Source organism: Cygnus atratus, chromosome 23 (genome assembly GCF_013377495.2).
Source record: "Cygnus atratus isolate AKBS03 ecotype Queensland, Australia chromosome 23, CAtr_DNAZoo_HiC_assembly, whole genome shotgun sequence".
NCBI classification, from domain to species: Eukaryota; Metazoa; Chordata; class Aves; order Anseriformes; family Anatidae; genus Cygnus; species Cygnus atratus.
The window spans coordinates 6656381-6684335 of record NC_066384.1 but is presented as its reverse complement, the minus strand read 5'-3'; the positions used below and the strand labels follow the sequence as shown (position 1 = coordinate 6684335).

The window sequence follows — 27955 nt, the reverse complement described above, 5'->3', positions numbered from 1 at the left end:
GAGGCAGCCCAGCAGCCGCTGCAGCACCCGGTCCTGAAGCCACAGAGGGCTCTGCCCGTGCCAGGAGAGGGGTGGGGCATCCGGAGAGCTCCGAGTGGTCGCAGGGATGGGGGCACCGCGGGGCTGCTGGGGAATGTGAGCGGGAGCCGGGGGCAGCGGGAGGGCTGGGGTCGGGGCGGGAGGAGGGGGAGAGGGGCGCGGGAGGGAAGGGGCAGCGCCAGGCCCCGCACGGGTAAGGGTGGGTGGAGGAGGGGGTCGGGGGGCAGTGCGTGGGGCTCAGGGATCGGGGCTCAGGGGGCTCAGGGGTTGGGGCTCAGGGATCGGGGCTCAGGGGGCTCAGGGATCTGGGGTTGGGATCAGACCTGGGGATCGGGGCTCAGGGCTCGGTGGGATCAGGGATCAAGGACCGAGGATCAGGGACCAAGGATCGGGCCCGGGGATCAGGGCGCGGGGGACCGGGGATCAAGGACCGGGGATCACGGTTCACGATCGGGCCCCGCACCTGGCGCGCCCACCCGGCCCGCGGGGCCGTGGCTTCGCGCAGTGGGCGTGGCTTCAACAGGGGGGCGTGGCTTGCGCGCAGGCCGCGGGGAGCCCGCGGGGGCGTGGCCTGGCGGCCGCGGTGGGCGTGGCCTGCCGGCGGGGGTCTCCCCGTCCCCTCCGGCGTGGGCGTGGCTGCGGCGGGCGAGGGGGCGTGTCCCGTAGTAAAGGGGCGTGGCCAGTAGTAAAGGGGCGTGGCCTCGCTGCGTTGCCCGGGGCGACGCGCGGATGCGGCCGGCTCCGTGACGTCACCCGCGGGGCGGGGCGCGGCGGGCAGGGGGGCGAACCCCCGGCGGCGTCCCGCCGGCGCCGCGCCAATGGGCGGGCGGGGGGGAGGGGGGCGTGGTCGCGGGGCACCTCCCGCCAATGAGGGGGCGGTGGCGGGCCTCGGGGCAACAATGGGGGGCGGGCGGGGGCGGGGCGGGGGGCACCACGTGGGGCGGCGGGGCCGGGGGGGGGCGGGGGCGGGGGCGGGGGCGGCACCGGGACGGCGGCGGGGCAGGGACGGGCGCGGGCACAGGGAGCCGGGCCGGCCCCGCCCCGCCCTCCCCCCGCCCCCCCCCGGGCCCTCCCCCTGTGTCACGGCGGCGCCCGCATTCGCGGCGGAGCTGAGCGCCGAGCTCCGGGAGCGGAGCACCGGGCACGGAGCACCGGGCACCGCGCACCGAGCGGGGCCGCCCCAGCATGTGGCCCGCCCGCCCCGTGGCGGCAGCGCGGCGGCGGCGGCGGCGGGCAGGTGCGCGGCCGGTGCGCGGCCGCTGAACCGGGGACCGGGGGCGGGGGGACACCGGAGCCGCCGCCCGCCGCCGCCGCCCTCGCCCGGCCCCGCCGCCTGACCCGATGGACGCGGCGGCGCCCGCAGCCGCCCCGGGAAGCGCCGCTCCGGAGCCGCCCCGTGGCTGCTGAAGCCCTGTCTGGCCCCGGGCTGGCGGCCCCCGAGGAATATGCGGCGCCCCCCCCGGCCCGCCGCCCCCGTTAACCGCCCGTTCCCCAGCGCCGAGCCGGTCGCTGCCGCCCGGTAGAGCCCGCACGGACTCGGTGCCTTCCCGCACCCGGACCGGTGCCCCCGCCCCCGTCCCCGTCTCCCCCCGCCCCGGAGCCCTTTCCGCGCTCCTCTCCCTCTTTTTTTTTTTTTTTTAATTTTTAATTTTTTTAAAGATTTTTTTTTTTTTAATTTTTGGGTGGAAACCGACCGTAACTGCTGGTGGGGCGGGGGGTGGGGGGAGCGCAGCGCCGGAGGTGGAGGGGGGGGGACCATGGAAGAAAAGCTCCAGGCGCATCAGGTGGAGATCGACCCGGATTTCGAGCCGCAGAGCCGGCCCCGCTCCTGCACCTGGCCGCTCCCGCACCCCGACTTCACGGCGGAGGACGAGGATGGGGCCGCGGCGGGGCCCCCCCCGGCGCTGGCGGCCGGCGGAGCCGAGGGCACCGAGAACGCGGCGGCGGCCCCGGCGGAGCGCAGAGCAGCAGCCGCCGCCGCCGCCCCGCCGCCGCCCGGTGCGGACGTTGGACAGCTCCGCAAGGCCAAGACGTCCCGCAGGAACGCCTGGGGGAACCTCTCGTACGCCGACCTCATCACCAAAGCCATCGAGAGCTCCCCGGAGAAGCGCCTCACCCTCTCGCAGATCTACGACTGGATGGTGCGATACGTCCCCTACTTTAAGGATAAAGGAGACAGCAACAGCTCCGCCGGATGGAAGGTACCCGCGCCCCCCCCCCCCCCCCCCGCCCCGCCGACCGACTTTGCCCCGCTCCCGGAGCCCCCCCACCCCCCCCGCCGGTGCTCGGTTGCCCCGCGGCCGGTCGGGTTGCGGGGAGGGGAGCGGTGCGTGGCCCGGCTCCGTGCGCCTCGTCCCCGCCTCGCCGGCTGCGCTCGGGCCGGTGGCGGGACAGAGCCGGGGCGCCCCGCTCCTCCCCGCCGAGGGGACGTCGGCACCGGGGCGAGGGGCGACCCCACCGCCCGCCTGCACCGGGAGCTCCGGGGGGGGACGGCTCTGGGATGGTGGCCGGCAGCGCTGGGGGTGCTGGGGGCTCCCAGCCCACCGGGGTGTGCAGCACGCAGGGTCCCCTGGTGTCCCCGGGCAGGTGTCCCCAGGCTGCCACGCACCCCAAGTGTGGCTGCACGGGGGCTGTGTCCCCTGCCCCTCGCAGCCCCCGCGGCTCCACGCTCACATCCTCTGGCCCCGCTCCGGTCGGCGTGTGCGAGCCTCCCTCCCCTGGCTGTGCCACACCGGAGCCAGCCGAGGGCACTGGAGGCTGGGGGGGCTGCCCTGACCCCCCACCCCCCGCCACGCTGCCGCTCTCCGGTTCCGCGCTGGAGAGGGGGAGAGATCGCCTGTGTCCAGATGGTGTCAGTAAAAAGGAGACGGTTTCTCTTAAGCCCTCCCCTAAGCCCTGTCACCTCCAGTGTGATTAGTGTGTAACAAGGCTCGGGGGCTCTAATGCTGCCCTGCTGCGCTGGTGGGCTGACCTCGTGCCGGCACCGCGCGCCCCCGTCCCCTGCAGGTGGCCCAGCCTGGCTCGGCTGCTCGGGGGGCTCTTTTGGGTGCAAACAGGGCCCTTTTGGGGGCAGCGAGGCCGGATGCTGTCTGTCTGTGCCACCTGCAGCTGGGCTGTGGGAGCTGGTGGTGCAGGTGGAGGCTGTGCTTGTGCTGGGTGTGCAGGGGCAGCGGTCCCGGAGCAGCTGTGTCCCTGTCCCGGAGCAGTGATGTCCCCGTCCTGTGCTGTTGGGACCTGTGGAGGAGGCAGGAGCAGGTGCCGGTCCTGTGGGTCTCCTCCAACCTGTGCCTCTGGCGAGACCTGCATGGCCTCAGGCACGTGTGGGGGGAGCTGGGTGTCCCCAGGGCTCCCACCCGTTGGGACAGCGGGGGGACACGCACTGAGCGGGCCCAGGGGGCACGGCGAGATGCTCGCTGTGGCTCTGGGCTGGTAGCTGGGAGTGCTGGGTGTGCTGGGGGCTCCCGGCAGCAGCTTCGGTCACTGGGGTGTGGAGCATGTGGGGGTCCCCTGGGTGTCCCCAAAGGGCAGCGCAGGGAGCAGGACGAGGGGATGGGGCCGCGTGTGGCAACAAGTTTGTGTGCTGAGCCGTGGATGGGGACGGGGACGCGTGTGCCTCTCGGGGCCAGTGCTGGCACGCGGGAGGTGGGAAGTGCCATCGAGCAGAGACTGGCAAAGCCCTCCCTGTCCCTTTGTCACTGGGGCTCAAGCCACCCACAGAGGGTTGACCGGTGTCCTCTCTGGGTGTGCCGGGGCTCAGACAGGGCCATGAGGGGACGGTGGTGCTGCGTGGGTGTGTTGGTGTGGGTGCGCGAGGCGGTGGGGGCTGCCTGTCTGGGGCTGCCCGTCCTGTGTCCACTGGCACTAGCTCTGACTTTTGGCCTCTGAGCAAGGACAGGCTTTACAGGCAGTACCCTCGTGGTGTGGCCTCACCCCCTGCCAGCTGTCACCCGGCTGTCCTCTCGCTCATCCCACCAGCACTGCCGGCACCCCAGCCATCGGCCTCCCCCAGGGAAGCCTCCAGCAGGGAGCGTGTGGGAGCAACGCCAGGCGCCCAGCTCTGTCCCTTGTCCCCCCGCGCCCTTCCTGGTGTACCCTGTCCCATGGGGCAGGGATGGCGGCTGGGCTGTTTGATGTCCGGTGCCAACCGAGCCGCTCGTCCTGCGCGGGGCATCGCGGCTTTAGTGCGGGGGCTGCGTCGGCCGAAGGGGCTGCGTGGGTGCGCCGGGGGCGCTGAATGGGCGGCCCCGCACTGCAGAACTGTGGTGGTGTCAGGGCACGGTGGTGATTTGGCTCATGGGGCTGGGCGTGTGGGGGGACCTGGGGCCGTGCTCCCGGTGTGTGATGTGCCCGAGGGAGGAGCTGCGTGCTGGGGTGGCTCTGCAGGACGGGGACCTGGCGCTCTCCAACTCGTCCTGGGGAGCCCCATCGCCAGCCAGAGCGGCTCTGTGGTGCCTCTGCCGCTGTCCCCCTGCTGCCCCCCGCTGCTCTGTGGTGCTGCCTTCCTTGTCCTGGCACTGGAGCAGTGTGCAGGGACCCCCTCACTTGGTTGTCACCGCCTTGGACACCGTTGTGCCGGGGGTTAAGCACCCGTGTCCCTGCTGGCTGTGCCCTGCCCAGGGCAGGCCGGCAGCTTGGTGAAGCTGCGGGAGCACCTGCAGCGCTGGGCAGTCAATTTTGTAGTAACGAGCTGCTCAAAGCTTATTAAAGAGCCCCTGGAGATGCCACGTCCCTCCTGCCCCAGGCCTGGGAGAAGCATCGCAGATTTAAAGCGTTTCATTACCGAGCACAGTGGCATCAGAGGGGGGTCTCGGGTAATGGGCTGCTTCTTTAATTAGCTCCTTCGCAGCCTCCCCATTCTGGGGAGAGCAGATCGTGGAGGTCGGAGAGCCAGGCCGAGGGCTTGGCTTCCCTGCGGGGTCTTGGGTTGGGCTCTGCCACCAGGACTCCATCCCACATCCAGCCGGCCATGGGGACGCTGCATCCGCACCCAGCAGAGGTGTCTGCTGTGTCCATCGGGGCCGCGCTCCCCCAGGCTGGTTCCGTACCTTGGAGGGGAAGGATGCCAGCGCAGGGCGTGTTTTGGGGTTTTACGGTGAGGTAAACAGAGGCACAGCACCTAAAAGCTTGGCCGTGCTCAGCAGCGGGACCAGGGCCCTATGGGGCAGGGGTGCTCCGGCCCCGTGGAGGATCCCAGGGCTCCGGGTGCCGCAGCGGCTGGGCTGGCGCCGCGGGCACGTGCGCCGTGAGCTGCTGCTGCTGCTTCCCGATGCAGGGCAGCAGGCGCCCGTGACTGACAGTTCTGCTTAATTAGGGAGTTGTTATTTTATCAATTCCAAAGCGCTTGAAGTTTTCTGCTCCAGCTCACGCTTTCCACTTGTTAATGGGAAACCAACACCCTCCGTCAAAAAGGCAGCGGCATGGATGCATTTTAAAGGTTCTGCTCGCTCCGGTTTGACATCCAAAATATAACAATCAAGCAATCAGCTGGTGGATGCCTGTTTGATGCGGCTCTGACAGCGCTGCAAACCTTAATTTCCCAGCCCTCCCCTCCACCTCCTCCTCCCGTATGGCGCCGGGGCTGCAGCGTGACGGCGGGCAGGGGCATGGAGACACGGGGTCCTGGTGGCCTGGGGGAGCACGGGGCCTCTGCAGAGACCCCCAGTGCTGCTGTCCCCATCGTGGGGCGCAATGGGTATGAAATGGGGAGAAAAAGGAGTGGAAAAGGCATTTGGGTGCGAGGATGGCCCAGGGGCCCTGTGCTGTGGGGTCAGGGCGTGCAGGGGGCTCGGCTCCTGGTCCCTTCCTCTCCATAGCGCCCATAGCTCCCTTATAGCCCCCACAGTGGGGACAGGGCCAGGCTCCCCCTGACAGATGGGGGACCCCAGACCCTTTGGGCATCCCAGGGGTGCAGCGGGGGCTCCTTGCCCGTCCCTGTCCCCAGCTCGGCGCCTCGCTCAGTCCTGAGCCACGGTGACACGCTCCCGTGCACCACGGTGCGTGCCAGGGGCATGGCCACGAGGGATCCCCCAGGATCCGCTCCTCCTTCGCACCTTGCTCTTCTATCACGTTCTGGAGATTTTCATCTTCCTTCCCTTTCTTAATTTTTTTTTTTTATTTTTTTCCCCCTCTCTTCTGGAATCGCTTTTCATGCAGCGCTAACTGCTGAAGTAACACAAACCTGCTAAATGGTCCGGCTTTATGATAGCATAAAAATGATACTACAGCAGTGAGTGGGGCTTTATTAAACCCAAGGGAAAGGCTCCAAATGAACAGCTTGCTCCGCTCTTAGCTTTCCCCCCCCACACCTTATTTTTAATAACCGCTGGAATATAAACTACAGTTAAGATCCTGTGGAGTAGACGAGCACTTGCAGCCCGGCGCCCGCTGTCTGTCTGTCCGTCCCCACGTGCGTGTCCTTGCGTGCATCCCTCCCTCCCGCTCGCCGTCCGCAGCCCGGTGCCGTGACGTGAGTGCCAGATTCCTGGGCTGGGAAACGAATTTCCTGGTGCTTGGCTTTTGTACTTAAAAGGCCTTGTAAATATTTTGTGTGGACGCTGTGCCCCAGCGGAGCGGGCTGGAGCTGCGGGAGCTCCTCGGCCCTGGGGGGGCCTGGGCAGGGTGCTGCCACCAGGAGCTTTCCTTTGGACGCTTTGCTAAAAACCCAGGGGATTTCCGTGGCAGCCTCTTCCCTACAGTGTGTGGAGGCAGGGGCAGGACTCGTGCGCTGGCCCCGATCCCTTGGTGCAGTTTTTGGCTGGAGGGCTCTGCGTCGCACCTATTGCCACGCATGGGGGCACCCCCAGGCCCACGCTGACCTCTCCATCCCCGCTGTCATCCCCCGGTTCCGCTGCCTCCCTCGGCTCACACGTGGCCACGGGGATGCTCGGGAGCCAGGCACGGCTCTGCCGGGGTCTCCCCGCCTGCATTACTTTTAATTAGCCAGACGCTGCGCGCCAGCTCTGCTCTCCTGCTGAAGGTGCCTGATTAGTGCCGAGGTGAAAGGCACTTTGGGTTACGGAAGGACACTCGGAGAGGCTTGCCTGTCTGCCGCTGAAGCTCATTTTGGACAGCATCTGTTCATTATTATCTGCTGCCTTGGCCGCCCGCCAGCAAGGAGAACTGAAAGCACGGCACAAAGATTGCTTTCACCCACCGGGGGGGCGGAGGCGGCCGGCGCTGGGAGGGGGCGCGGCGGCGGCGTGGGTGCCGGGTGGGGACCCCTGGAGCAGGCTGGTCCCTTCCCTGCTCAGCCCCGGGGTGTCCCGAGCTGCCCCCAGTTGTGGTCTGGCCCAGGGTGTCCGGGCCCTTGGGGTGGCCACAGTGGGGCTGAGCAGTGGGGTCTGTAGGGGTGGCTTTTTCCAGAGTCCCCGCCACCTCCAGCGCTTTGTTCCCACTGTGCGAGGGACGCAGCAGCTCCCGGGGCTGTGGGACAGAGGAGGTGTCCCAGGGGTGCTGGTAGTGGGGACACACGCGGTGATGCAGGATGGGTGCTTGGTTTTGCTGCCTGGGCTCCAGCATGGCCAGGGCACAGTGAGCGATTCTGCGGGGAGCCCGCGGCATCTGCACGTGCTTGAGCACACACGCAGGGGCTCAGCTTGCACGCCCTCCCTTGCACACCCATGTGTGTGCACATGTGGTGCACATGCAGCCCCGCTGTCCCCTGGCCACACGTGTGCACGTGTGCAGGGCTCACCACATGCGCTCCCATGTGCGTGCACGCCTGCACGTTGCAGTCAGGCACGCGTCGTGCGTGCAAGGGCAGCGTGGCGAAGGACTGGGAGGGCACCCCCGGAGCCCGGCCCCCTGGGATTTGGGGTTGTCGGGAGCGTCCCCGTGTCCCCGGGGGACAGGGAGGGGTCGGGGCCTCGCTGCCGGGTGGCGGAGGCCGGGCTGCTCTCTGAAGTCACGGCTGCGCCTCGGCGGGCGTGGGGAGCTGAGCTGGGAGCCGAGAAGCCACCTTTGGTTTGCTGGGAAGAAAAAAATGGGGGGGGGGGGAGGTGAAGAAAGAAAAGAAAGGCGAGGGTTGTTCGAAGCCGCCTGCCACCTGGCGTGGTGCCAGCCTGGGGACGCTCCGGAGCAGACATGCCAAGCTGTAATTGCAGACAGGCTCATTTCAAGAGACGAGACGGTTATTTTTAACTCGCGTTAAGGTAATGCACTGATCTCCAGCCTGCTGGTTCAAAAGTTCAGCCCCACTGTGTCCCCCCACCCCCAGCTCGCCCACCCCTCACCGCTGCCCCCAGGCCAGGGGCTCCTGGAGAGCGTGGCCCTGTCCTGGAGCATGGCCAGGTGCCCCCGTGCCCCCCAGGGCAGCCTCTGCCCTGCCTCCGGAACCTGGCTCCAGTCCTGCGAGCAGAGGAGGTGGCTGCAGCCCCGGGTGCACGTGGGTGCAGGGGAGCACCCAGCGGTGCCGTCCTGGGGAACCCCAGGCCGTCAGGGTGGTGCAAGGATGCTGGTGACCATCCCCATCTGTGGGGTCCCCCCAGGCTCGTGGCGTGTCCTCATGGTGGAGGCTGGGCCTCCGGGCCGACCGCCGAGCCCGATGCGCCCGGTGCCGCGAGTTGGTTCGCAGCGGGGTCTGCGTGCTGCAGTGCTGGAAACTCATTGGTGGTGGGGCAGCACGAGAAACAGGCACTGGGATTTTTAATTCAGATCTTTTTTATTATTATTTCACCTTAAAATGTATCACAAAGTGCCAAGGGGGCTGCTCCTCTGCTGGGGAGCCGAGCTGTCACTAGCGGCAGGGCAGGGAGCTCAGGGACAAGGCTGGTACCTGCTCCCCGAGCCCCTGACCAGAGCATTGGAAAGCAGAGCAGAAACCCCCCACGGGGTACCAGCGAGACGAGAGCTGCAATTAGCGCTTCGCCTCCCTTCAGCCTCCCCTGCCAGGGGCTCAGCCACAAGGAGCCGGTGCGAATGGAAGCTCGGGGTGCTCCCGAGCGGGAGCAGCCTGTCTGTCCGTCTGTCCCCGAACGCCCTCGCTCTCTCCTCGCACCGATTCATGCTGTCAGCAGTTTGCGAGCTGTCCCGGAGCTCCCTGTGGCTCTGAGATCCTTTTGTCCTTGGCCATCGCGTGGCCGGGATCGCGGCTGCCGGACGTGGCTGCTTTCGGGTTTTTGGCAGAGCACGGTCCGAGGGGACCCAGGGGGAGCTGGGACCTGCTGGTCCGGGAATGCCAAAATCCGACGTTTCCCGTGTGCTGCACGGAGTTCTGCCGCTCTCCAGGGCTCGGTGCTGGCCCACGTGGCTGTGCTCTGGCCGCCGGGGCCGATAAATCAGGGGGAATTGCTCGGTGCATTGGCGGGGAGTCGCGGACTGTTGGTAATAAGTTCAAGCAGGATGGCACCGAGGCTGCTCCTGGGCTGTGACCTGGACAGGACACATCCTGGCTCAGCGCACGGCCAGCCCCACGGGGGATAGTGCACTTCCACGCGTCCACGTGTGCAGATCGGGGCCATGCGGGGACCATCAGCTGCATCCAGCATCCGCTGCTGCTGCACCGGCGAGGCCTCGAGCATCCCTGGTGCGGGGCCGCCCGGCTGCTCTTGGGTCCGGGTGTTTTTGGTGCTGCGTCCCCGGCCGCCAGCGCTGCGCTCCGGCCCCAGGTGCAGGGCGCGTGCGGAGAAGCAGGCAGGGAATTAACAGGCTCGAGCAGCGACAGGCTCATAAATTTGGATTTTATTTCTTTTTTTTCCTGAGTCTGTCAAACCTATGTCTGTCCCAGGGATGTAAGACAGCGTTTTATTGCTGCCTGCTTGATGGTTGTTCCCTTCTCCTCCGCTGCCATGATTTATCTCTGCACTTTGCGCTGATTGGATTAGAAGTTTAAATGCTAAGGGTGCATAACAATATATTTTTCTTATTAATATTAAAAAATCATTATTGGATTTTTTATAGTTCTGTTTTGAATTGAATCCCCTTGCTTGATTTATTCTCTCTCCCAGAGTAGAATTTAATGCTAATAGGAACAATCATTGCTTTGTTTTGAATCTTTGACTGTTTGGAAAACTTTCCCTGCAAAGGGAAATTACAGCATTATTAAGAGTCCATTAAAACAGGGTTTGCCCATTCCTGGCTATTACCTGCGAGCTGGAAAGAAAACAAAACAAAAAAAAAAGCAAAGACAAAGAGTCTCTTCTGTAGGGCTTTCTGCTTACACCCTTCCCTAGGTGTAACACAATTATCACGCCAATTATTGTAATCAGCTCTATTATGTTGCAGGTATTAATTGCAGGTCCCATCGGTTAGGTTTCTTGTGGGATGCCGGGCCGTGGACACGCACACATCACGGCTGAGCCTGACCCGTCCGCGTTGACCTGGGCACGGGCGGCGCAGGTGGGCTCGGCCGGTTCCGCGGGGCACGGGGTGGCACGGGGACGGCGGTGGCCGGCTGCCTGCTGGTTTGTAGACTTTTAAGAGAAACGGGAGAAGCGCGGCAGCAGCCCCGTCCGATGCTTTTTGCCGCGGTGCCGATGGGCAGCGGGTGCTGTAGCAGCACGGCGGGGAAGCTGAGCCCTCAGGGCTGTGAAGTGGCACTGGAACCCTGTGCCCCAAAGCCTGTGCCCCAGACTGTGCACCCCGCATGCTTTATCCTGTGTCCCACACTCTGCACCCCAAACCCCGCATCCTGCACCTCAGAGGCTGCAGCTGCAGTCCCACTCCCTGCACCCCGAACCCTGCTCCGTGCACCCTGCATGCTTCATCTTGCATCGTGCAGCCCTATCCTGCACCCTTCATCTCGCATTGTGCACCCTGTACCCCAAACCCAGCACCCAGAACCCTGCACCCCACACTCTGCACCCCACCTGCCCAGCCCCACAACCAGACATTGCCCCTTGCAAACCTGTACCCACGCCCCTTGTGCAACCCGTACCTTGAACCCCCCAGTACACCCTACTCCCTAAACCCACACACCCAGAAACCCACCTGTGCTCACTGGGCACCCCGAACCCGCACCCCACCACTCTCCTACCCCTACCCAGCACACCCTACACCTGCAGCTCATCTCCCACCACCTGCTCCTTGCTCCTGCCTGCCCTGAGCCCTGTTCTCCCAGTGCAAGGGGTGCTGAAGGGGACAGTGGGGACCTCAGGACGTGCCTGGGATGCTGTGGTTGCACAGGATCACTGCAGGGTGCATCAGCTGGGGGCGAGCTCCTGTCCCCCCGTGCCTGCTGGATCCCCCGCCCCATCACTCCTGGCCCAGACCGTGCCCAGGGGCCTGGGGGTGCGGTGCCACCCCCAGGGGGTGACAGGGTCCCCAACACCCCTGCCCACAGCCCCCGTGTGTGCGACATATTTGGAGACCATGGGGGGCCCCGTGCTGTGGGGATGCTGCTGCCGCTCCCGCTCACCCCGTGCTCCCACGGCGCGCTGCCAGGCCTGCAGAAGAGTTTTTCCACCGCTGTGGCAAACGCGGGCAGCAGAACAGAAGCCCTCAGTGTAATGAGAAGATGCCAGACGGGTGCGTCAGAGCCGGGGCTGCTCGGGGCGAGCCCAGCCCCGCCATGCGCCCTCCCTGACCCGCGGTGGGGGCAGCCCCCAGCCCTCCTGTGGCGCTGCCCGGAGGGGGGCCAGCCCCACAGGGCCAGGCTGCCGTCACCCCACGTGCAGGGGCGTCCCCTGCCCTGTGCCGATGCAGCCCCGATGCAGGCGCCGTGTCCTCAGGCGTCCTCCCTGCTCTCTCGGCCAGGCAGCGTGGGGATGCTGGCGCTGGGCTCTGCTCACCACCCCTGCATTATTTCGTGGCTGCCCCGCTCTTGTTTTCGCTCTGTGATGGAGCCCGAGCCCACCATTGAGGAGTGGCTGCGTGGGGCAGCTGCTGCCCAGGGCCCTGTGCTGGTTGTGGGGCCATGGGGGGGATGGCAGCGGTGGGGGGCTGAGGACAGAGGCATGTGGAGGTCCCCGGGGTGCGCAGTGCGGTCTTGGCTGTGTCCCAGCACGTGGTCTGGCCCTGGTCCCACTTCTGCTTGTGGCGTCTCAGAGGAAGGGGGGACTGGATTTGGGCACCCCAGTGCAGGGTGCAGGGCAGGGTGATGCGGGTCTGGGTTTGGGGGTTTGGGGAGATGTGGGTCCTGCACCAACTGGTGTGGGTCACACCGTGGGAAGCCTGGGGTGTGGCACGGGGAGGTTTGGGGTGCGGCACCGAGCAACGTGGGGTGCAGGGCTGGGAAGCATGGGGTGCTGCTGCTGCCATGGGGAGGTGAGGGGCAGCGATGGCCTCGGGCCCCGGGTGCTGTCCCCTGCCCCCTGCCCTCCCTGCGGCACGAATCCTGCTCCTGCCTGCCTGAGCGAGCAGGACCAGGGGGCTCCTGTAATTATGGTGCGCTCTGAATAATTCATGGTCGTTCCCAACAAAGCCTCTCCCTGCCCCCGCTCCCCCCACGCCTCCTGGCAAGCGCCGGCTGGGGCCAGGGGGTGCTGTGAAGGGCGGTGAGGTGGGAACGATGTCCCCAGGCTGTCTCCATCCCGGAGAGGTCCCCGTGGTTGTCCCCTCCCCTACCTTCCTTCTTGGCACGGTGCTGGTGACAGTCCCCGGGGTGACCGGCACAGGGACTGGGCTCTTTGGGGGTCTTGGCGCAAGCACTGAGTTCCCTGAGCCGCCCCTGCAGGGCCGGGTTTATCCTGGGGGGAGGCTGGGGCCGAATTTTGGCTGCAGGGCTGGGGGGGCTCCTGGCACGAGCATCTGCGAGGCTGGGAGCCGCCAGGGGTTAAATGAAATAAAGCCGGTGTGAAACTTTTGGCTCGGGAGCTGCAGGCAGAAAGTGCATTTGTAGCCGCAAGTGGCCGCCTTGAAGACAATCCAGATCTGTCTGGGAGCCGTCTGCTGCTAAAACCCTTTGATCCACTTACTCCTCCCCGGGGAGCTCCCTGCAGCGCTGCTGCTAATGCCCCCGTGGCGACAGGGGCTTAGCTGCCAGACGGCTGCAGGAAAGCCCCCCCCTGCCAGGGGGGCGGCAGCAGCAAAATGGGGAGAGAGGGGCTTCGGGGGGCAGGAGGGATGCCTCCAGGCTGTCTGCCCCACTGCGAGGCTTGGTGAGGATGCTCAATGCCAGACCCACGGAGGTTTTGCTGTGATGTGAGCTGAGCGTGTCCTTGTACCTCCTGCGGCGGTGTGCACCAGGGTGCTCCCAGGGGTGTGGGTCCTCCTTGTCACCACCTCTGCACACCCCGGGCCCGTGGGGCAGCTGTGCCCCCGTGTTTGGGCTTTATCCCACGGGGTTTGTGCCCGGCCTCACTGTGCCCAGCTGGCAAACACAGGGATGGGGGCGTGGAGCTGGGTTTTGAGCCAGCTGGGGACCCTTTGCTGGTGGGGAGCCTTTTCCGAATAGGAAAAGCAAATTTGGGTCAAATTTGGCCCATTTGAAAAAAAATAAAAAGAAAAAAAAAGAGAGAGAGAGAAAAGTGGCAAAGGGCAGAGAGGAGGCAGCCCCTGCGGGGTTAGGTGGGATGTGGGTGGTTTGGGGCCACGCTTTGATTTGACTTTAGGAAGCGTGCAGAGAGCGTGGAGCTGCACCAGCTGCTGTGCACGACCTCGCGTCGCACCTCCGTGGGTCTGGGGGCTCGCGGGGTGCACCCGGCCTCCCGCCGGGCTCCGCTGCGGGCGGGCGACTTTTGGATGGACCCAGGGGGCCTGGAGCAGGATGAGGCCGTGGGCAGGAGCAGGGGCCCTCTGGGGCTGCAGCCGCTGGGCTCCAGCACGGCGCGGCGCTGCCCGCGGTTTCGGAGATGCCGAGCGTCCCTGGCAGCAGCACCTCCGCCCCGAGCCTCGGAAAAGGGATGGAGCGGCCGGGGATGGTGGCGGGGGGCAGGCGGCGGGGGGCCGGAGGTGTGAAAGGAGGCGACGGCGGAGCGAACAAAGGCTGCATTGAGCCCTGGCGCTTGGCCGCCCCGCCGGCAGCGGAGCAGGAGGCTGGCCAGGAAAAACAGGGCCGGGAGCGGGGAGCACATCGTGTCCCTGGCTGGGGCCGCCACAGCCCTCAGTACATTCTGTAGTGGAGGAAGCTGGCGCGGGGACGCGCTGCCTCGCCGGCCAGCCCCGCACATCTGACCCTGGCGGGGCCACGGGTGCTGCACCCTCCGACCACGCTAATTGTCTGCTTAACGAGCCCCCTGAGGCCGGCCGGACCCCTTCTCCCGCCCGTGCTGGGGGGCCGCAGGCTCCTCGCTTCTGGGTCACTGCAGGGGGAGGGGGGGGGGCAGCTCGCAGACAGCGAGCGGGCGCCGTGCCCAGGAATTCGAGGATGGTTTGCAGGCTGCTCTGCCCAGGCAGCAGCGTCTAATTCAATTAGAGCTCGGTGTCACGCAGCCGGGAGGCCGGCAGCGCGTGGGAGCGGGTGGGGGCCCCCGCGGGGATGGAGCCCGACTGAAGGGCTGCCAGGTCCCCCCGGAGACGCACGGATGTCACCGGGCTCCCCCCCAGCCCCCAGGGTTCGGGGTCCCTGTGTTTCCCCCTGGCCAACCCCTGGTGTGCGCTGGGCAGGAGAAAGTGGGTGGCATCGCCCTGGTGGCAGCTGCTTCCCCACAGTGCTGGGGTGGTTCCCAGGGCTTCCCCCCTTATCCCAGCCTCATCTTCCTCCTCCTCACTGCCCTCCCCTCTCCAGCCCCCAGCCTGCACTCCCCAGCTCCAGCCCAGGCCCCACAACTCCCCCCAAGCCCTATTGCAGCGCTCACCCCACTCCCGCCCCACCACGCAGAACCCTAAAACCAAAATTAGCGACCACGAGGGCTGGATGGGGCTGAAACCCGCATGGTTCTGCCTCTCCCTGCACCCTGGGGCCTGCTTGCCCCTCGTGGCCCCGTTCTGGTTCCTCCTGTCCCTTTGCCAGGCGTTTTGTCACCCCTGGTGCTGGTTCGCAGGCGAGCTGTGCCAAACAGAGGCCGGGCAGGTTTTTGGGGTATTGTGCTTTGCAGAGCCCCGTCTGCACCGGGAACAGCCCCGAGGGCGCTGGCTCCTCCAGGTGCCCTGGGCGAGGGGGACCTAGCCCCACTGCAGCACCCACGGTGGGGCTCGGGGCGGCCCCGTGGGGCTGGGGCAGGGCCAGCAGCTCGGGCGGGCTCCGGCTGATGCAATTCTTGCCGTGGCAGGTAGCGCTGCCGAGCTCCCGCGGGAGCGGCAGGAGGGGGATTGTTGTGCTCCTGTTGCTCTGCAGCGTCCCGCGGGGATGCTGCCGCCTGCCCAGGTGTGTCCGCATCCTGCTTGCGCTGCTGATGTTGCTGGTTCACCCCAGAGGGGAATTTGGGGGGCTCCGCTGGGGGAGCAGGGGCCGTGCACACCTCTTCCCCTGCCCCTTCTGTTTTGCTGCGTCCCTGTGTGGCAGCGAGTGCAGCCCAGAGACTTCCCCGTGGATTTCTTGTCACCCTGTAGCACCTGGGGGGTGACACCCTGCCTGGGGGGGTGGCGCATCCCCGCCGGGGACATGCAGCTGGGGTTTACAGCTGGGAAAGTTTGGGGCATCTGGGGAAATCTCGGGGTGTTCCTGGCACTTCTGAGCCCTGGGAGGGAAAAGCAGTGGCTGGGATCAGTCCGGGGGTGCTGAGGGGGGAGCAAAGCCCCCGGCCGGGCGCTGCGGGATGCGCTGGTGCTGGGGGGCTTCGTGCAGGGGGACCCCCCTGCCACCCTCAGGTACCCGCGGGATGTCGCCGGCCCCGCCGTTTCCCTGGCAACAGCGATGGCATCCCGAGCACCTCGAGCAGAGTTCCCCTGCATCCCGCGATGTCATCAGCCGTTGCCTGGGTAACCCAGCATCCGCAGCCGGGCGGGCGCGGGGAGCACCCGGCGCGGCTGCCCCAAAGCGGGGCCAGGGCCGAGGGGTGAGGGCCGTGCCCGGGCTGTGGCCGTGGGGGCCGTGGGTGGCCGTGGCCATGTGGTGGGGACAGGCTGGCAGGCCCCGGGGTTGTGTTTTCGGGACCCACGGGGGAAGATGAGGCACGTGGCCCGGCAGCGGCTCTGCCTCGTCCTTGGGAGCCCGGCGGCTTGGAGGTGGAAGGGGAGAGGCGGCTCGGGGACGTGGTGCCCACCCCGTGTCCTATCCCGTGTCTCATCCCATCACTGCTGGGCTTGTGGGGTCGGTGTTCCTAAATGGTGAAAAGCCAGAAGAGGCTGAAAAAAGGGGTCTGGGTCAATGGCAATTCCCTTTTGTGATCACCGGTGTTCACCTGCTTGCAGCCAGGTCCGGAGCAGCAGCCTCAGGGAGGGCACTGGTGCAGCTCCAGCCCCAGTGGCAACCCCCCCCCCCCCCCCAGAGCCCCAGGCTGGTTGTACTGGGAGGAAACTGGAGCCTGTGGTGCTGCCCCCCCCTTATGCGGGGCACCTGCACAATAAATGGCGCTGGTCCCCGCTGTCATGGGGACATGGTGGGGGGGGGGGGCCGTGAGCCCCCCGCCCGCCCCGGGCTTGGTGGCTGATGTGCACGGGGGAGGCCCCCCTCGCCGTGAGTAAGCGCGGGCTGGCGAGACCCCAGCGCGAGGAGCTGGGGGGGCGGCGGGGGGGGCCGCAATTAGCAGGTGCGAGGCAAGCTGCTGCCGGCGGGGCAGCTGAGTCACCGCACCGCACCACCGGCTGCACGCCTGTGCACGCGCACGTGGGCGAGGGGGGGGCCGGGTGGGGAGGGGCTGCATGGTGGGTGTGGGGGGGTGTGCCACGCAGGGGTCTCACCAGGGGCACACGTGCGTGGGGTGACGCGGTGACGTCCCGCTGCCAGCCGGTGACATCCCCGGCACCGGGGATGGCCTCCCTCCTCCCCAGGGCTGGCAGGGCCGCAGCGTCCCCAGCGCCCCGTGGTCCCGTGGTGGCCTTGACCCGCCGAGGTGACATTGACCCGCCGAGCGTGTCGCCTGTCTTGGCCCGGCAGGATGCTTGCAGCAAGGGGGCTCTGGTACTCCCCCGGTGTCGCCCCCTCTCCCAGCAGGGGCTGCGTGCGGCTAGGAGACGCTCGATGTCCTTCGGGTCCCTGCGGCACCGCGCTCTGTGACAGCTCACCCGTGCCGGCTTTGCCTCCCCTCCCCATTCTGCCTGTCCCGGGTGGGCTCTGTCGGTGGCACGTGACTTTGTGCCCCCCACATCCCATGCACCAGGGGTAGCGATGGGAAAAAGGGAGGTTGGGGGGGACGTCAGTTTGGGATTTTTTTTGGTGGTGGGTATCTGCGGTGCTGCGTGTGCCGGTGTGGGCGTGGGGCTGGCTGGCAGGGCTGATGTGGGGGCAGGCTGGTGCAGGTGTGGCGGAAATGGGGCAGATGGGGCCGTGCTGGGGGTGCCGGCTGCAGCGGGGCTGCCGGAGACATTTTGCCTCCAGCTTTTCCGCCGCTCTTTTCTGGAGCCCTGTCACCGGCTGGGGCCGCAGCCAGCCCGCAGGGTGCCGGGGCTGCGACCTGCAGCAGGCGGAGCTGGGCTGGGAGCGGGGACAGGAGGGGGGCCGTGGGGACAGAGCAGGGGGACCCGGCACCGCCACTGGCTGGGAGCTGCGCATGATTTTCACAGACATTTGTCAAATAGGGACCTCTTGCAGCATTTCGCATTTCTGCGCCGTGCAGCCAGGCCCCGTGCCAAATGTTCTCTCCTCTAGCCCAAAGGCTCGGCATCCCCAGCCCTCCCCTGCCCACCTACGGGGCTCAGACTTGCACAGATATCCGCTCTGGGCTCTTCAACAACCAGGTCAGTTTTACCAGAATAAAGCTGGGGCACAGAGCGTGCTTCACCAGGAGGGATCCAAGGCAGCGATGTCCCTGCAGCCCCAGCCACCCGCCTGGTCCCTGCCGGCCGCAGGCTGACGGTGATGGTGATCCCAGTGCTCCCAGTGCTCCCAGTGCTCCTAGCTTGCTGGCAATCCCTGCCGGCATGGCCAAACCATCCCCTTGCCTCCAGGACATCAGGGATGGTGCAGGAAGACATTGGGGATGGAGCAGGGTATTTGGGATGGAGCAAGGAGGACATCGGGGTTGGAGCAGGACATTGGGAACGGTGCAGGGAGGACATCAGGGATGGAGCAGGAGGACATGTTGATGAAGAAGAAGAAGGAGGGTTTTGTTCCACAGGAGCAAGGACTTGCTGCTGCTCTGAGCATCCCCACCATGCGGGTCCCAGGGGGCCAAGGGGCCGTGGTGAGGCCGGGCAGATCCAGAGCAGGGCAGACTCCCTCCTGTGGGTCCTCGGGGACTTCTGTGCCCTGGTGCATGGCCCCATGCCCAGCTTCCTGGGCTGCTTTTGGGCACAGTCCAGCTCTGGAGTAGATCACAGCCCAGAAAGCAGGAACACCGCATGGCTGGGTCCTGTGGTTCCCTTGGGAGAACCCCAAAAATGTTTTTTTTGTGGGGTTTTGCAGCTCCGTCCCCAGCCAGCTGTGCCCTGGTACCTGGCTGGGGGTGCAGCCAGCGGGGAGTTGAAACAGTACCTGAGGAAAAGGGAGCGTGGCTGCTTTAATTATTTGGCTGCGGTAAGAACTTGGTGTGGAGGAAATTGAACCCAGGGGAAAAAATACTGTAATTTCATGCAAAAATTACATGGCAGCTCCGTGTGATTTACTGCAGCTATTTTGGTGGCCAACTCTGGGGTGTAATTAGAGTATTACTGGATAAGTGGCTGATGGTGGAGAGGGTCTTTCCAAGGCGTCCCAGCCGGTGTGGTGCGATGGAGGGGTCCGGGCAGGCCGGGGCTGGGGCGCTGGCGGGGACGCAGCAGCCCCTGAGGGCTGGGAGCCTCGCTGCCTCCAGCGGGAGGCAGGCACCGTGCACAGCATCCCTGGTGGTGCCGGCGCCCTTGGGACCCCGGAGGGAGGCACCGGGGCTTCTCTAGCTCTGGGGAGTCTTGTTGCGGGGTGAAAGCAGGGCTCTGTGTGTTGGGTCCCTTGGGGAGCGGTGCTGGTGGGATTTCCCAGCGCGTGGAATTTGTGGGGCGCCGGGGGAGGACGTGGTTTGCTCTGGGGCTGGCTCGGTGCTGCATGTGGGGTTGGGTGGGCAGCGCTGCCAGGGGGCTGCAAAGGGAGCGTGGCCTGACCCCGTGCCCACCCCATCACCTGCAGCCACCCCTGCTGCTCCTGCCCACCCCATGGCATCATCGTGGGATGGGGGCACATCAGAAGCAGGGGTGAACAGCGGGCTCTGGCACGGGCTGGGCACCACCGCCAGGTCGCAGCATCTGGCAGGGGCAGGCAGCACCAGCACACGGCTGGGGCTCGTCTGCCCCACAGCCCTCTCCCAGCACCCTGCCTTCCCCCCTTCCCTCCCTTGGCTCTGCGCTATGGGGCAGGGACATGGGACTGATGGGGCTGGAGGCTGGCACCGGGCTGTATCCTGCGGGCACGGACCCACAGCCGGGACTCAGCGACCCACCTGGGGGACCCAGCCCTGTGCCAGCCACCCTGGGAGGTGAGTGCCACGTTCGTTATCCAAGTCTGTCCTGCGGTGATCTAATGAGCCCTTGGGGAGCAAGTGGGGCGGCCCCGAGGTGCTCGGGGATCGGAGGCAGCGCAGCAGCGCAGGATGGCAGCGGTGCAGGTTGCTCCCGCAGCGTGCACCCCAGCAGAGCCCAGCAGTGTGGGGATGGTCCCAGCAGCATGGGGACTATTTTGGCCCCTTCTGACCTCAACGCACCTGGGAGAGGCTGTGGCTGGCAGAGGAGGTGGCCCTGGGGAGGCCCTGGTGGGTTTTGGGTCTGTTCCGGGAGAAGCCCCAGGCGCTAGCCAAAGGAGGAGTGGAGCACACTGTGGGGTGGGCTGCGGGAGCTGCCCAGGGGGAGGGGGTCACCTCCTTGCTTGGACCCTTTGGGTGGCAGCCAGCGTGGGCTCAGCCTCCTTCGTGTCTGCTTTGGCTGAGGCTGGGTCCTCCCTGTCCCAGCCCCGTGCAGCTCCTGGGCAGCGCCGCCAGCCCCAGGGCACCCCCGCACCCATCCCCAGGCACCCCCAGCCCCACGTTTGGGCACCTGGGTGCTGCCTCCAGCGTCACCTGGTGCTGTCCCCATGCACCTGGCCTCGTCCCCTGAGCCTCGTCCCCAACCGGGGAGGACGCTGGTGCTGTGCTTGTGCCCCCAGGGGCAGTGGGGAGAGGCTGTCCCACCGTGGGGGGCTCTCAGCGGTGGGGACGAGGCGGGGGCACGGGGAGGATGCTTTTTGGAGGGGGCACGGAGCGATGGCAGCTGGCTAAAATAAAATAAATCGGCTGCCATGGCGACGGACACACTCCCACTGCACAACTCGTAGCAACCAGCTGTTTGGCAGCGGCGGTAACCAGGGCCGGGAGAGGGATGCGTGGCCGCCCCGTGCCTGCCTCCCCTGCTGCAACCGCTGCCGCCATGAGGAGCCTCCCGAGGATGAGGCTGGCAGAGGCTGACCTGCCCCCTGCCACCCCCATGTCCCCTACGGGCAGCCCCGGTGTGCGGGGAGGACCGAACTGAGCAGCCGTGTGCCATTTGTCCAGGGGTTCGGCACCCACCTGGGGGCTCTGGCCCCCACCTGGGGGTCCCAGCTTGTCCCCGCACTGCGTGTTGGCTGCGGCGCATGGAGGCTGCTGCTGGGGGCTGTGGGGCAAACGCTGGGCACAGGGGGCAATGGGGGCAGGCGGGGGCCGTGGCTGGGTTTGTGTCAGTGCCTTTTCCTGCTGGTTTGAAAATAGCTGGGGCTGCTCATGGCCATGAGGGGAGGGAGGCACAGTGCCAGCCACGATGCTCAGGCCCTGCTGCTAGGCCCACAGGGGCACCGAGGGGGAGCACCCGGCCATGGGGCAGCTCCGCGGGCATGGCGGGGCCGGGCTGGGGCTCAGACCCACGGCTGTGGGGCAGAGGTGGGGCAGGGCCTGCTCTGAGATCAACACGGGGGGCAGGGGGAGCAGCTGGCCTCCTCCTGGCTTTGGGGGCTTGGGGTGGGGCTGGCAGGGCCTGGCAGGGGGCGCGGTGCCAGTGTCCACCGGGAAATGGCGAGGTCGGTGTGGGGCACGCCGTGACCCCAGCATGGGGTGCGTGGGCTCTGCCCAGGCCCCCAGCCCCGCTCCTGCACCCCAAAGCATGGGGCAGGCCCGGAGCCAGCCTTTGCCCCACAGCAGCACCAATCTGTGGGGCTGGGCAGGGCCAGACCCCTGGCACGTGATCCCTGCTGGGCCTGGCCCAGCTCTGCCCCACCTGCGTGGGGCCTCCCCGAGCCCCAGCTGCCCCTCTGCCCCCCCCCAGGGGTGGTTAGCAGCCCCTAACGAGATGCCTGCCGGGCTTCGTCTGACAGCCTCGCGCTGCCTGTAACACAGGAGGCAGGCGAGGCCCAGCACCGGCCGCGCCGACAGCCTCCAGGCTGCCGCCGGCCTCCTCGTGTGCCAGCCACCTGCGACGGAGGGCTCGGGATGGCCGCGGCCCGTCACGCCTCTAATGGGCGCCTGGCTCAATTAGCAGCAGTCAGCCCGGCTCTGCTCAGCCGGTGCGCTGACCCGAATTCGCTCGCCTCCGCTCGGCAGCCGCCGGTGAGACCCCCCTGGTGGGCGGCTGCCCCCGCACAGTGTGGGGCTCCCTGGGGAGGCTGGCGGCCTCGCTCTGCCCCCCCAGTGCCCTTCCCGGGGGCGCCCGGCCCCCCCTGGACCCCCCTGCCCTGCCCGGCTGCAGGAGCGGTGCTCGGGGGAAGGACGGGCTGGGGAGGGCGCTGGGTCCCCATGGGGGTGTTATGGGGCATTGCGGGGGGTGGCTGTAGGGTGCTGCAGAGACAGCTGTGGGGCACAGCTTGAGGTGCTGTGGGGCAGCATCGGGGGCTGGCTGTGCGGCTATGGGGCAGTTGGCAGGGGGTGCTATGGGGCAGTAGCGCCAGCTGCTATGGGGCAGCATGGGGCACACGCAGCCGTGCTGCGTCCCACCAGCCGGGGGGCTGCCAGCTCCCAGCAGGTGGACACTGGGAGAATGGGGCAGAGGCTGGAAAATTCATTATGGAAGAAGGGAGCAATGCCTCTGTCCAGGCTGGTGAGGGCAAGCCTCCACTGGGCTCCCTGCCTCCTGCAAGGAGTTGGTTGGGGTGGCACCGGGGGCATGAGCCCCCCGTGAGCATCCCCACCCCAGCTGCTCCGTTCTCTGCCTCACCTCGCCCCGCTCCTGCCTCCCTCCTGCCGCCGGTGCTGCTGGCAGCTTGGGCAGGAGGCAAAGTTTGGGTTCCCCCACCCGTTGTGCCGCAGAGCCACCACCGGCAGTGACAGGGGTGGCGTCCCCGCTCCCTGCCGGCACCTGGCAGTGCTCGGTGGCGGGAGGTGCCGCGGGCACCAGGGGCGCTGCCACCCCCTGGCACGTGGCGCTGCCACACCATGCCGCTGCCATCTGCTCACCAGGCAGGCGTGGGCTGCGCGCGGAATGCGCTGTGGCGGTGCCAGGGCTGGTGGGCTGAGTGCAGGGGCTGTGCCCACGCTGGGACAGCGGGGGGCACGGTGATGTTGCCAGCAGGCAGTGGGGCTTGGCTGTCCCCAGGGGATGGTGGCAGGAGGTTGGTGGCTGCCCTGGGAATAACGGCATCTCAGTGCTGGTGCGTGTGGGCTGTGCTGTCACCCACGTGAGGACGATGTCTTGTGCTGCTGTCACCTGGCAGCGAGCGCCCTGTGCCACCTCCAGCCTCTCTGTCACCCCTGCGTGGCATCCCCCCAGGACAGGGCACCATCAAGGCTGTTGGCAGCCTCTGCCCCCGCAAATATTTCCTCCAATACTGGCAATTTTTGTGTGTGAGGAGTAAATAAGCATCAATTAACCCCCAGAGCCACACTCATGCTGCCGGAGAGCGGGCGGCAGAGTGCTCGTTAGTGGCCCTACACTGCTTCCTCCCGTTAGCCTGCGTGTGGGGCCCCGCCAGGCACCGGGCTCATTAGTGGGCTGCAGCTGCAGCCAGGGCAGATGTGGCCAGCGTGTGGGGCCACAGGAGGGTGCAGGACATGCAGGACGGGGACTGGATTTGGGGTTTTTGTGGTGTTGGGCTTTTGAGGTTTTGCTCAGAACGTCCCCAGGTGATGGATGGAAGGGTGGCAGGCCAAGGGACGGTGCTGGGGACAGCATGCAGGAGCAGGGAACGTGGCAGGGACAGGGCACGTGAGCATGTCGCAGATGAGCCCCAGTTTGCCCAAGCTCTTGGCGCAGAGAAACTCGCAGGTGGCTCCAGAGAGGTCCCTTGGATGCCTGCTGCCCAGCTCTCCATCAGGGAAAGTGCCCAAAATCTGTGTGCTGCGGGCGGGTTGAGGCAGGGATGGGGCAGGGTGGGCATGATGGGGGGGGAGCAGGGGATCAGTGAGTTGGGGCCCTGCAGGGTGGGCACCCCAAACGACGTCGGATTCAGCCCTTCCCAGGGGCTTGGCACGGCCGTGGCATGGCTCGGGGTGCCGCAATGCAGCCGATGTCTCCGCTGGGTTTCCCAGGTGCCGATCACTGGCTTCCAGCGGCTCACTGCGGGGCAGGGGATGCGGCACAGGGTGGCACCCTCGGCACTATGGGCCCTGCCTGGCGGTGCCTGCCCTGTGCCCAGCTGGGCCTTGTGCACTCCTGCTTTCGCTTGGGTTGCACTCGTGCCATGCCCTGTGCACCCCTATGGGATGTCAGCCTCCCACCCCCCCGCACCCCAAAGCTTGCAGCCCCCCAAGGCTGGAGGGGATGCAGGGCAGGCACAGGGGTGTGGGGAGCAGCTGGGTGCTGGGGGCCCTTGCAAGAGGAGTCCCTCCCAGGTCTCCCCCAGCCCCTCGGGTAGTGCCGGGCACGGCCCCCCGCAGGCAGCCCCCGGCTGGTCAAAAGGATGCGGGAAAAACGCTCCCAGCGCTGCCAGATGCAAATTGCCAGTCGAGTCACTCATCCAAACAATGGGGTCCGGCTAATCCTTTTACAATGGGACTAATTGCTAATCAGACCGATTTCACACTGCCTATTCCCCTGACAATGAGGCTCGGCAGAGAAGGGGGCGAGGGTGCTCCAAGGGAGCGCCCCCCCACCCCCACCCCCGGCCCCAGACCAGGGCGCAGGGAGCAGCCGGGCTCGGGGCTCTGCGGCGCTGGGGAAGCCTCCGGCATCTCCCCCCCGGGGTGCACAGGGCTTGGGGCTGCCTGCAGCGTTTGGGCAGCGAGGTGCACAGCCCAGGGCACCTCCTGCCCCTTCAGGCTGCTGCCCGAGATGGTGGTGGGCTGCTGTGGCCAGGGGGAGCCCTGGCATGCTGCGGATGAGCTTTGGAGGTGGGGGGTCCCTGTCGTCCGCCGTGAGGCTGTGAGGGGGGTACCTGCTGTCCATCGTGGGGCTGGGGGGTCCCTGCCTTCCGCCGTGGGGCTGTTGGGGGACAGGATGCTGAGCCTTGGCAAGGGGCATGAGGTGTTGGATGGTCTGGGGTGTGGTAGGCACATGCGGGGACAGGGAGGGGGCGCAGGCTGGACAGAGAGGTGATACAGGACTGCAGGACAAAGCAGGGCAGAGCTGTGCGGGAGGCACAGTGGGGTCCCTGCAAATGGCATCGGCCTTTGCGTGCACCCCCCCACCCTGCCAAAACCTGCCAGAGCCCCAGTATGCCCCAGGCAGGTACTGGCATGAAGGCTGCCAGCCCTGCAGGCTGCGATGTCCCCTGCACGTCCCTGCCCCGCTGAGCCCCATGTTTCGGGGCAGGCGATCAGGCCCGGGGCTGGGTGCCGTGGGTGGCAGTGGGGTGGCGGGGGCAGCAGGGTGGGTGCAGCATCTCCCTGCCCATGGGTGCAGCAGCTCCCTGCCCACCGCTGCTAATCAGCTCCTGCCTGCCCCTGCCCTGTGCCCTGCACCCAGGGCCTGGCGTGTCGGGGTGCTAATGAGGAGAGAGCCGGACTCGCTGCGTTTCACGCTTAATTGCTGCTGTCTTTTGGCTCTTAATGAAGCTCTGCTGCAGAAGAGGCAGCAACCTCGCCTCTCCCCACGCCAGCCTCCTCCGTCCAGCCGGGTCACTGCCTGATGCCAGCCTGGGCACGGGTGGTGCAGGTGCCCCCGTGGGTCCTGCCCCGAGCTGAGAGCGGGAGGCAGGCAGGAGCTGGGGAGGAGGCTGGCCCCACGCTGACTGTCCCCCGTAGCCAGCTGAGGTGAAGGCAAGGACCCCAGAAATTGGCCCCTGTCCCTGCTCTGTGCAGGGCAGCTGCCCTCAGCCGAGGGCTGCTGCATCACCTGCCTGGCAGGGCGGGAGCGGGGCCGTGCTGGGACCCCTGGGAGCACCCAGCCGGTCCTGCTCCCATGTCCCCATCCCCGAGTGTCCCTATCCTCGGGTGTCCCCATCCCCGGGTGTCCACACCTGAGTGCGAGGTGGCACCGCGGGGCAGAGCTGGCTGCTGGCTCTGCAAACCTGGTGACAGCCACGTGCTCCGCCTCGTTCCCCTGCAGTTTGCACTGCGGTGTGGTTACATGGAGGGGGGCTTGGGCCATCAGGTGTCCCCAGGGAGGGGCAGGGGGGGCAGGGGGGACTCTCCCTGCTGCACTCGCTTTGCTGCAGCAGCAGGTGCTGGTGGGTGGTGCGGGCAGACACTGCCGCTCCCAGCCTGTCCCCGAGCTGTCCCAGCCACCACCTGCCCCCTCCCCAGCTGTGCGTGGGGCCATGCAGGAAGGGGTTAATGGCTAGCCCATACCTGCAGTTGCATTTTAAAGATGTGAAATTAAAGCCCGTAATTTATTCTCCCCACACACGAAGGAGCAATTAGTTCTAAACACGGCTTAATCAGTCAGCGCGAGATTGATTTCTGTAGACTTGGATTTGGTGGCTGCTGGCGAGGAGCCAGCCTGGGAGCAATCTCCAAATAAATGAAGTGCAGAGAAGTAAGCCATTACATAATATGATAGATGAGGCTGGAGCTCACTCGCCTCTTCATTAGTATTCCACTGTACGCTGGCGACGGCACCAAACTTTCTCCCCAGCACCTTGGTTCCTTCCCCCTCCGCATCCCTCCGTCCTCCTGGGGAAAGCAGGGAGCTGCAGTGGCTCCCCGGAGGCTGCAAAGATCAGCACATGTCCTTGGCCCCTCTCCTCCCCTGCCCGGCACTAGGAAGGCAGCTCCCCAGGACCACCCGACCCGTCACCACGCGTGGTGCAGATGCGGGCAGAGCGTGCCCAGGGACGGCGCTCCCTGCCAGCCCCGGGGGGATGAAGCTGGGCTTCCAGAGCCCCCGTGCTGTAGCACCAGTGCCTCTCACTGCCGGGAGCAGCCTTGGGCAGGGTGCAGGGGGCTGGCACCCAAAGACGTGCAGGTGGAGGGTGTCCCTCTGCTCATGGAGCTGGTGAGGCTGCAGGGTGCATGGTGGTGGGGACAGCAGGCGGCTGCTGCTGCTGCTGCTCCCCGTGGGCTGGGAGTGCTGCTGAGCTCCGTTGGGCACGTGGGCGGTGGGGATGGGAGGGATGAAGAAGAGTGGGATCCCCATGCAGACCTCACTGGCTTCAGTGCAGTGCGGGACCTGAATCTGCCCCTGCTGCAGCTGCCTCTGCCCCTCCGGCCCAGACAGACCCAGGGGATGGAGCCCACGTTCCCCCCCCCAGCTGCCCTTGCCCCCAGCCATGTCTGACCGCCCCCTCTGCTTGTTGTCCCCGCAGAACTCCATCCGGCACAACCTCTCCCTGCACACCCGCTTCATCCGCGTGCAGAACGAGGGCACGGGCAAGAGCTCCTGGTGGATGCTGAACCCCGAGGGCGGCAAGACGGGGAAGACGCCCCGGCGGCGGGCGGTCTCGATGGACAACAACAGCAAGTTCCTGCGCATCAAGGGGAAGGCCAGCAAGAAGAAGCAGCTGCAGGTGACGCAGGAGCGCGGGGAGGACAGCCCGTCCTCCCAGCAGGCCAAGTGGTCGGAGAGCCCCGCGTCCCACGCCAGCGACGAGTACGACGCCTGGGCGGACTTCAGGACGCGGGCCAACTCCTCGGCCAGCACGCTGAGCGGGCGCCTTTCGCCCATCATGTCCAACCACGAACCCGACGAGCTGGAGGAGGACGATGGCACGCCGTCCTCCCCGCTGATGTACCCCAGCCCCTCCAGCACCATGTCTCCTTCCCTGAGCGCCCGCTGCTCCGTGGAGCTGCCCCGGCTGACCGACCTGACCGGCACCATCAGCCTGAACGAGAGCCTCGGGGAGAGCTTGCTGGAGGACCTGCAGGACGGCTACAGCATGAGCCCTTCGCAGCAGCTGCCCCCGGCTGCCCTGCGGCAGCGGAGCTCCAGCTTCACCTTCAACTCCAAGTGCTCCAGCATGGGGGCTGCCACCAACACGTACTGTGGGACCATCTACAGCCAGCCGGCCATGAGCCTCATGCGCCGCCTGCCCATGCAGACCATCCAGGAGAACAAGCAGGCCACCTTCTCGCCGGTCAGCTCCTACAGGAACGCCTCGCTGCAGGATCTGCTCTCCTCCATCTCCTACGCGCACAAGGAGAGCATGGTCCCGGGGGACCTGCCCCTGCCGCAGGCCGGCCCCATGGTGCCGGCCCGTGGCCACAGACAGACCCCGCTGCTGTGCGGCGGTGGGGAGCAGGGCTTGTCCTCCTACCCGGCCCACTCGGCCTCGCTCATGAAGAGCAGCGCTTTGTACCACCCGTCACCAGCCAGCCACCACCCTGCGGTCAACACCAGTGCCTTAGCCAATCCTGTCAGCCTTATGAGCCTGCCCAGTGACACGTGCAGCATGACGGCCATGCCGCACCACGGGCACCTGCATTCCTACGCTACTAACCAAGGGGCACACATGAGCTTGCTGGATTCGCTGCAGGGCCCCTACCCGGGGGCCGTCCACCCCCCAGTGTTGGGCCAAGACAGGTTCCCAGCAGACCTGGACCTGGACATGTTCAATGGGAGCCTGGAGTGTGACGTGGAGTCCATCATCCTGAATGACTTCATGGACAGCGATGAGATGGACTTCAACTTCGACTCGGCGCTTCCGCCGCAGAACGCGCTCAACGTGCCCGCGCTGCCCGGGGGCCCGCAGCCCACGAACCAGAGCTGGGTGCCTGGGTGA

General features: G+C 66.7%; 1 protein-coding gene across 1 annotated transcript; it reads left to right on the top strand.

Annotated features, from left to right (window-relative positions):
* The first annotated feature begins 1796 nt into the window (after positions 1–1796).
* FOXO6 (forkhead box O6) lies at positions 1797–27955 on the top strand. The gene is made up of 2 exons (XM_035565125.1): positions 1797–2240; positions 26543–27955. Exons 1-2 carry the CDS (start codon positions 1797–1799, stop codon positions 27953–27955), a joined length of 1857 nt encoding a protein of 618 aa, XP_035421018.1.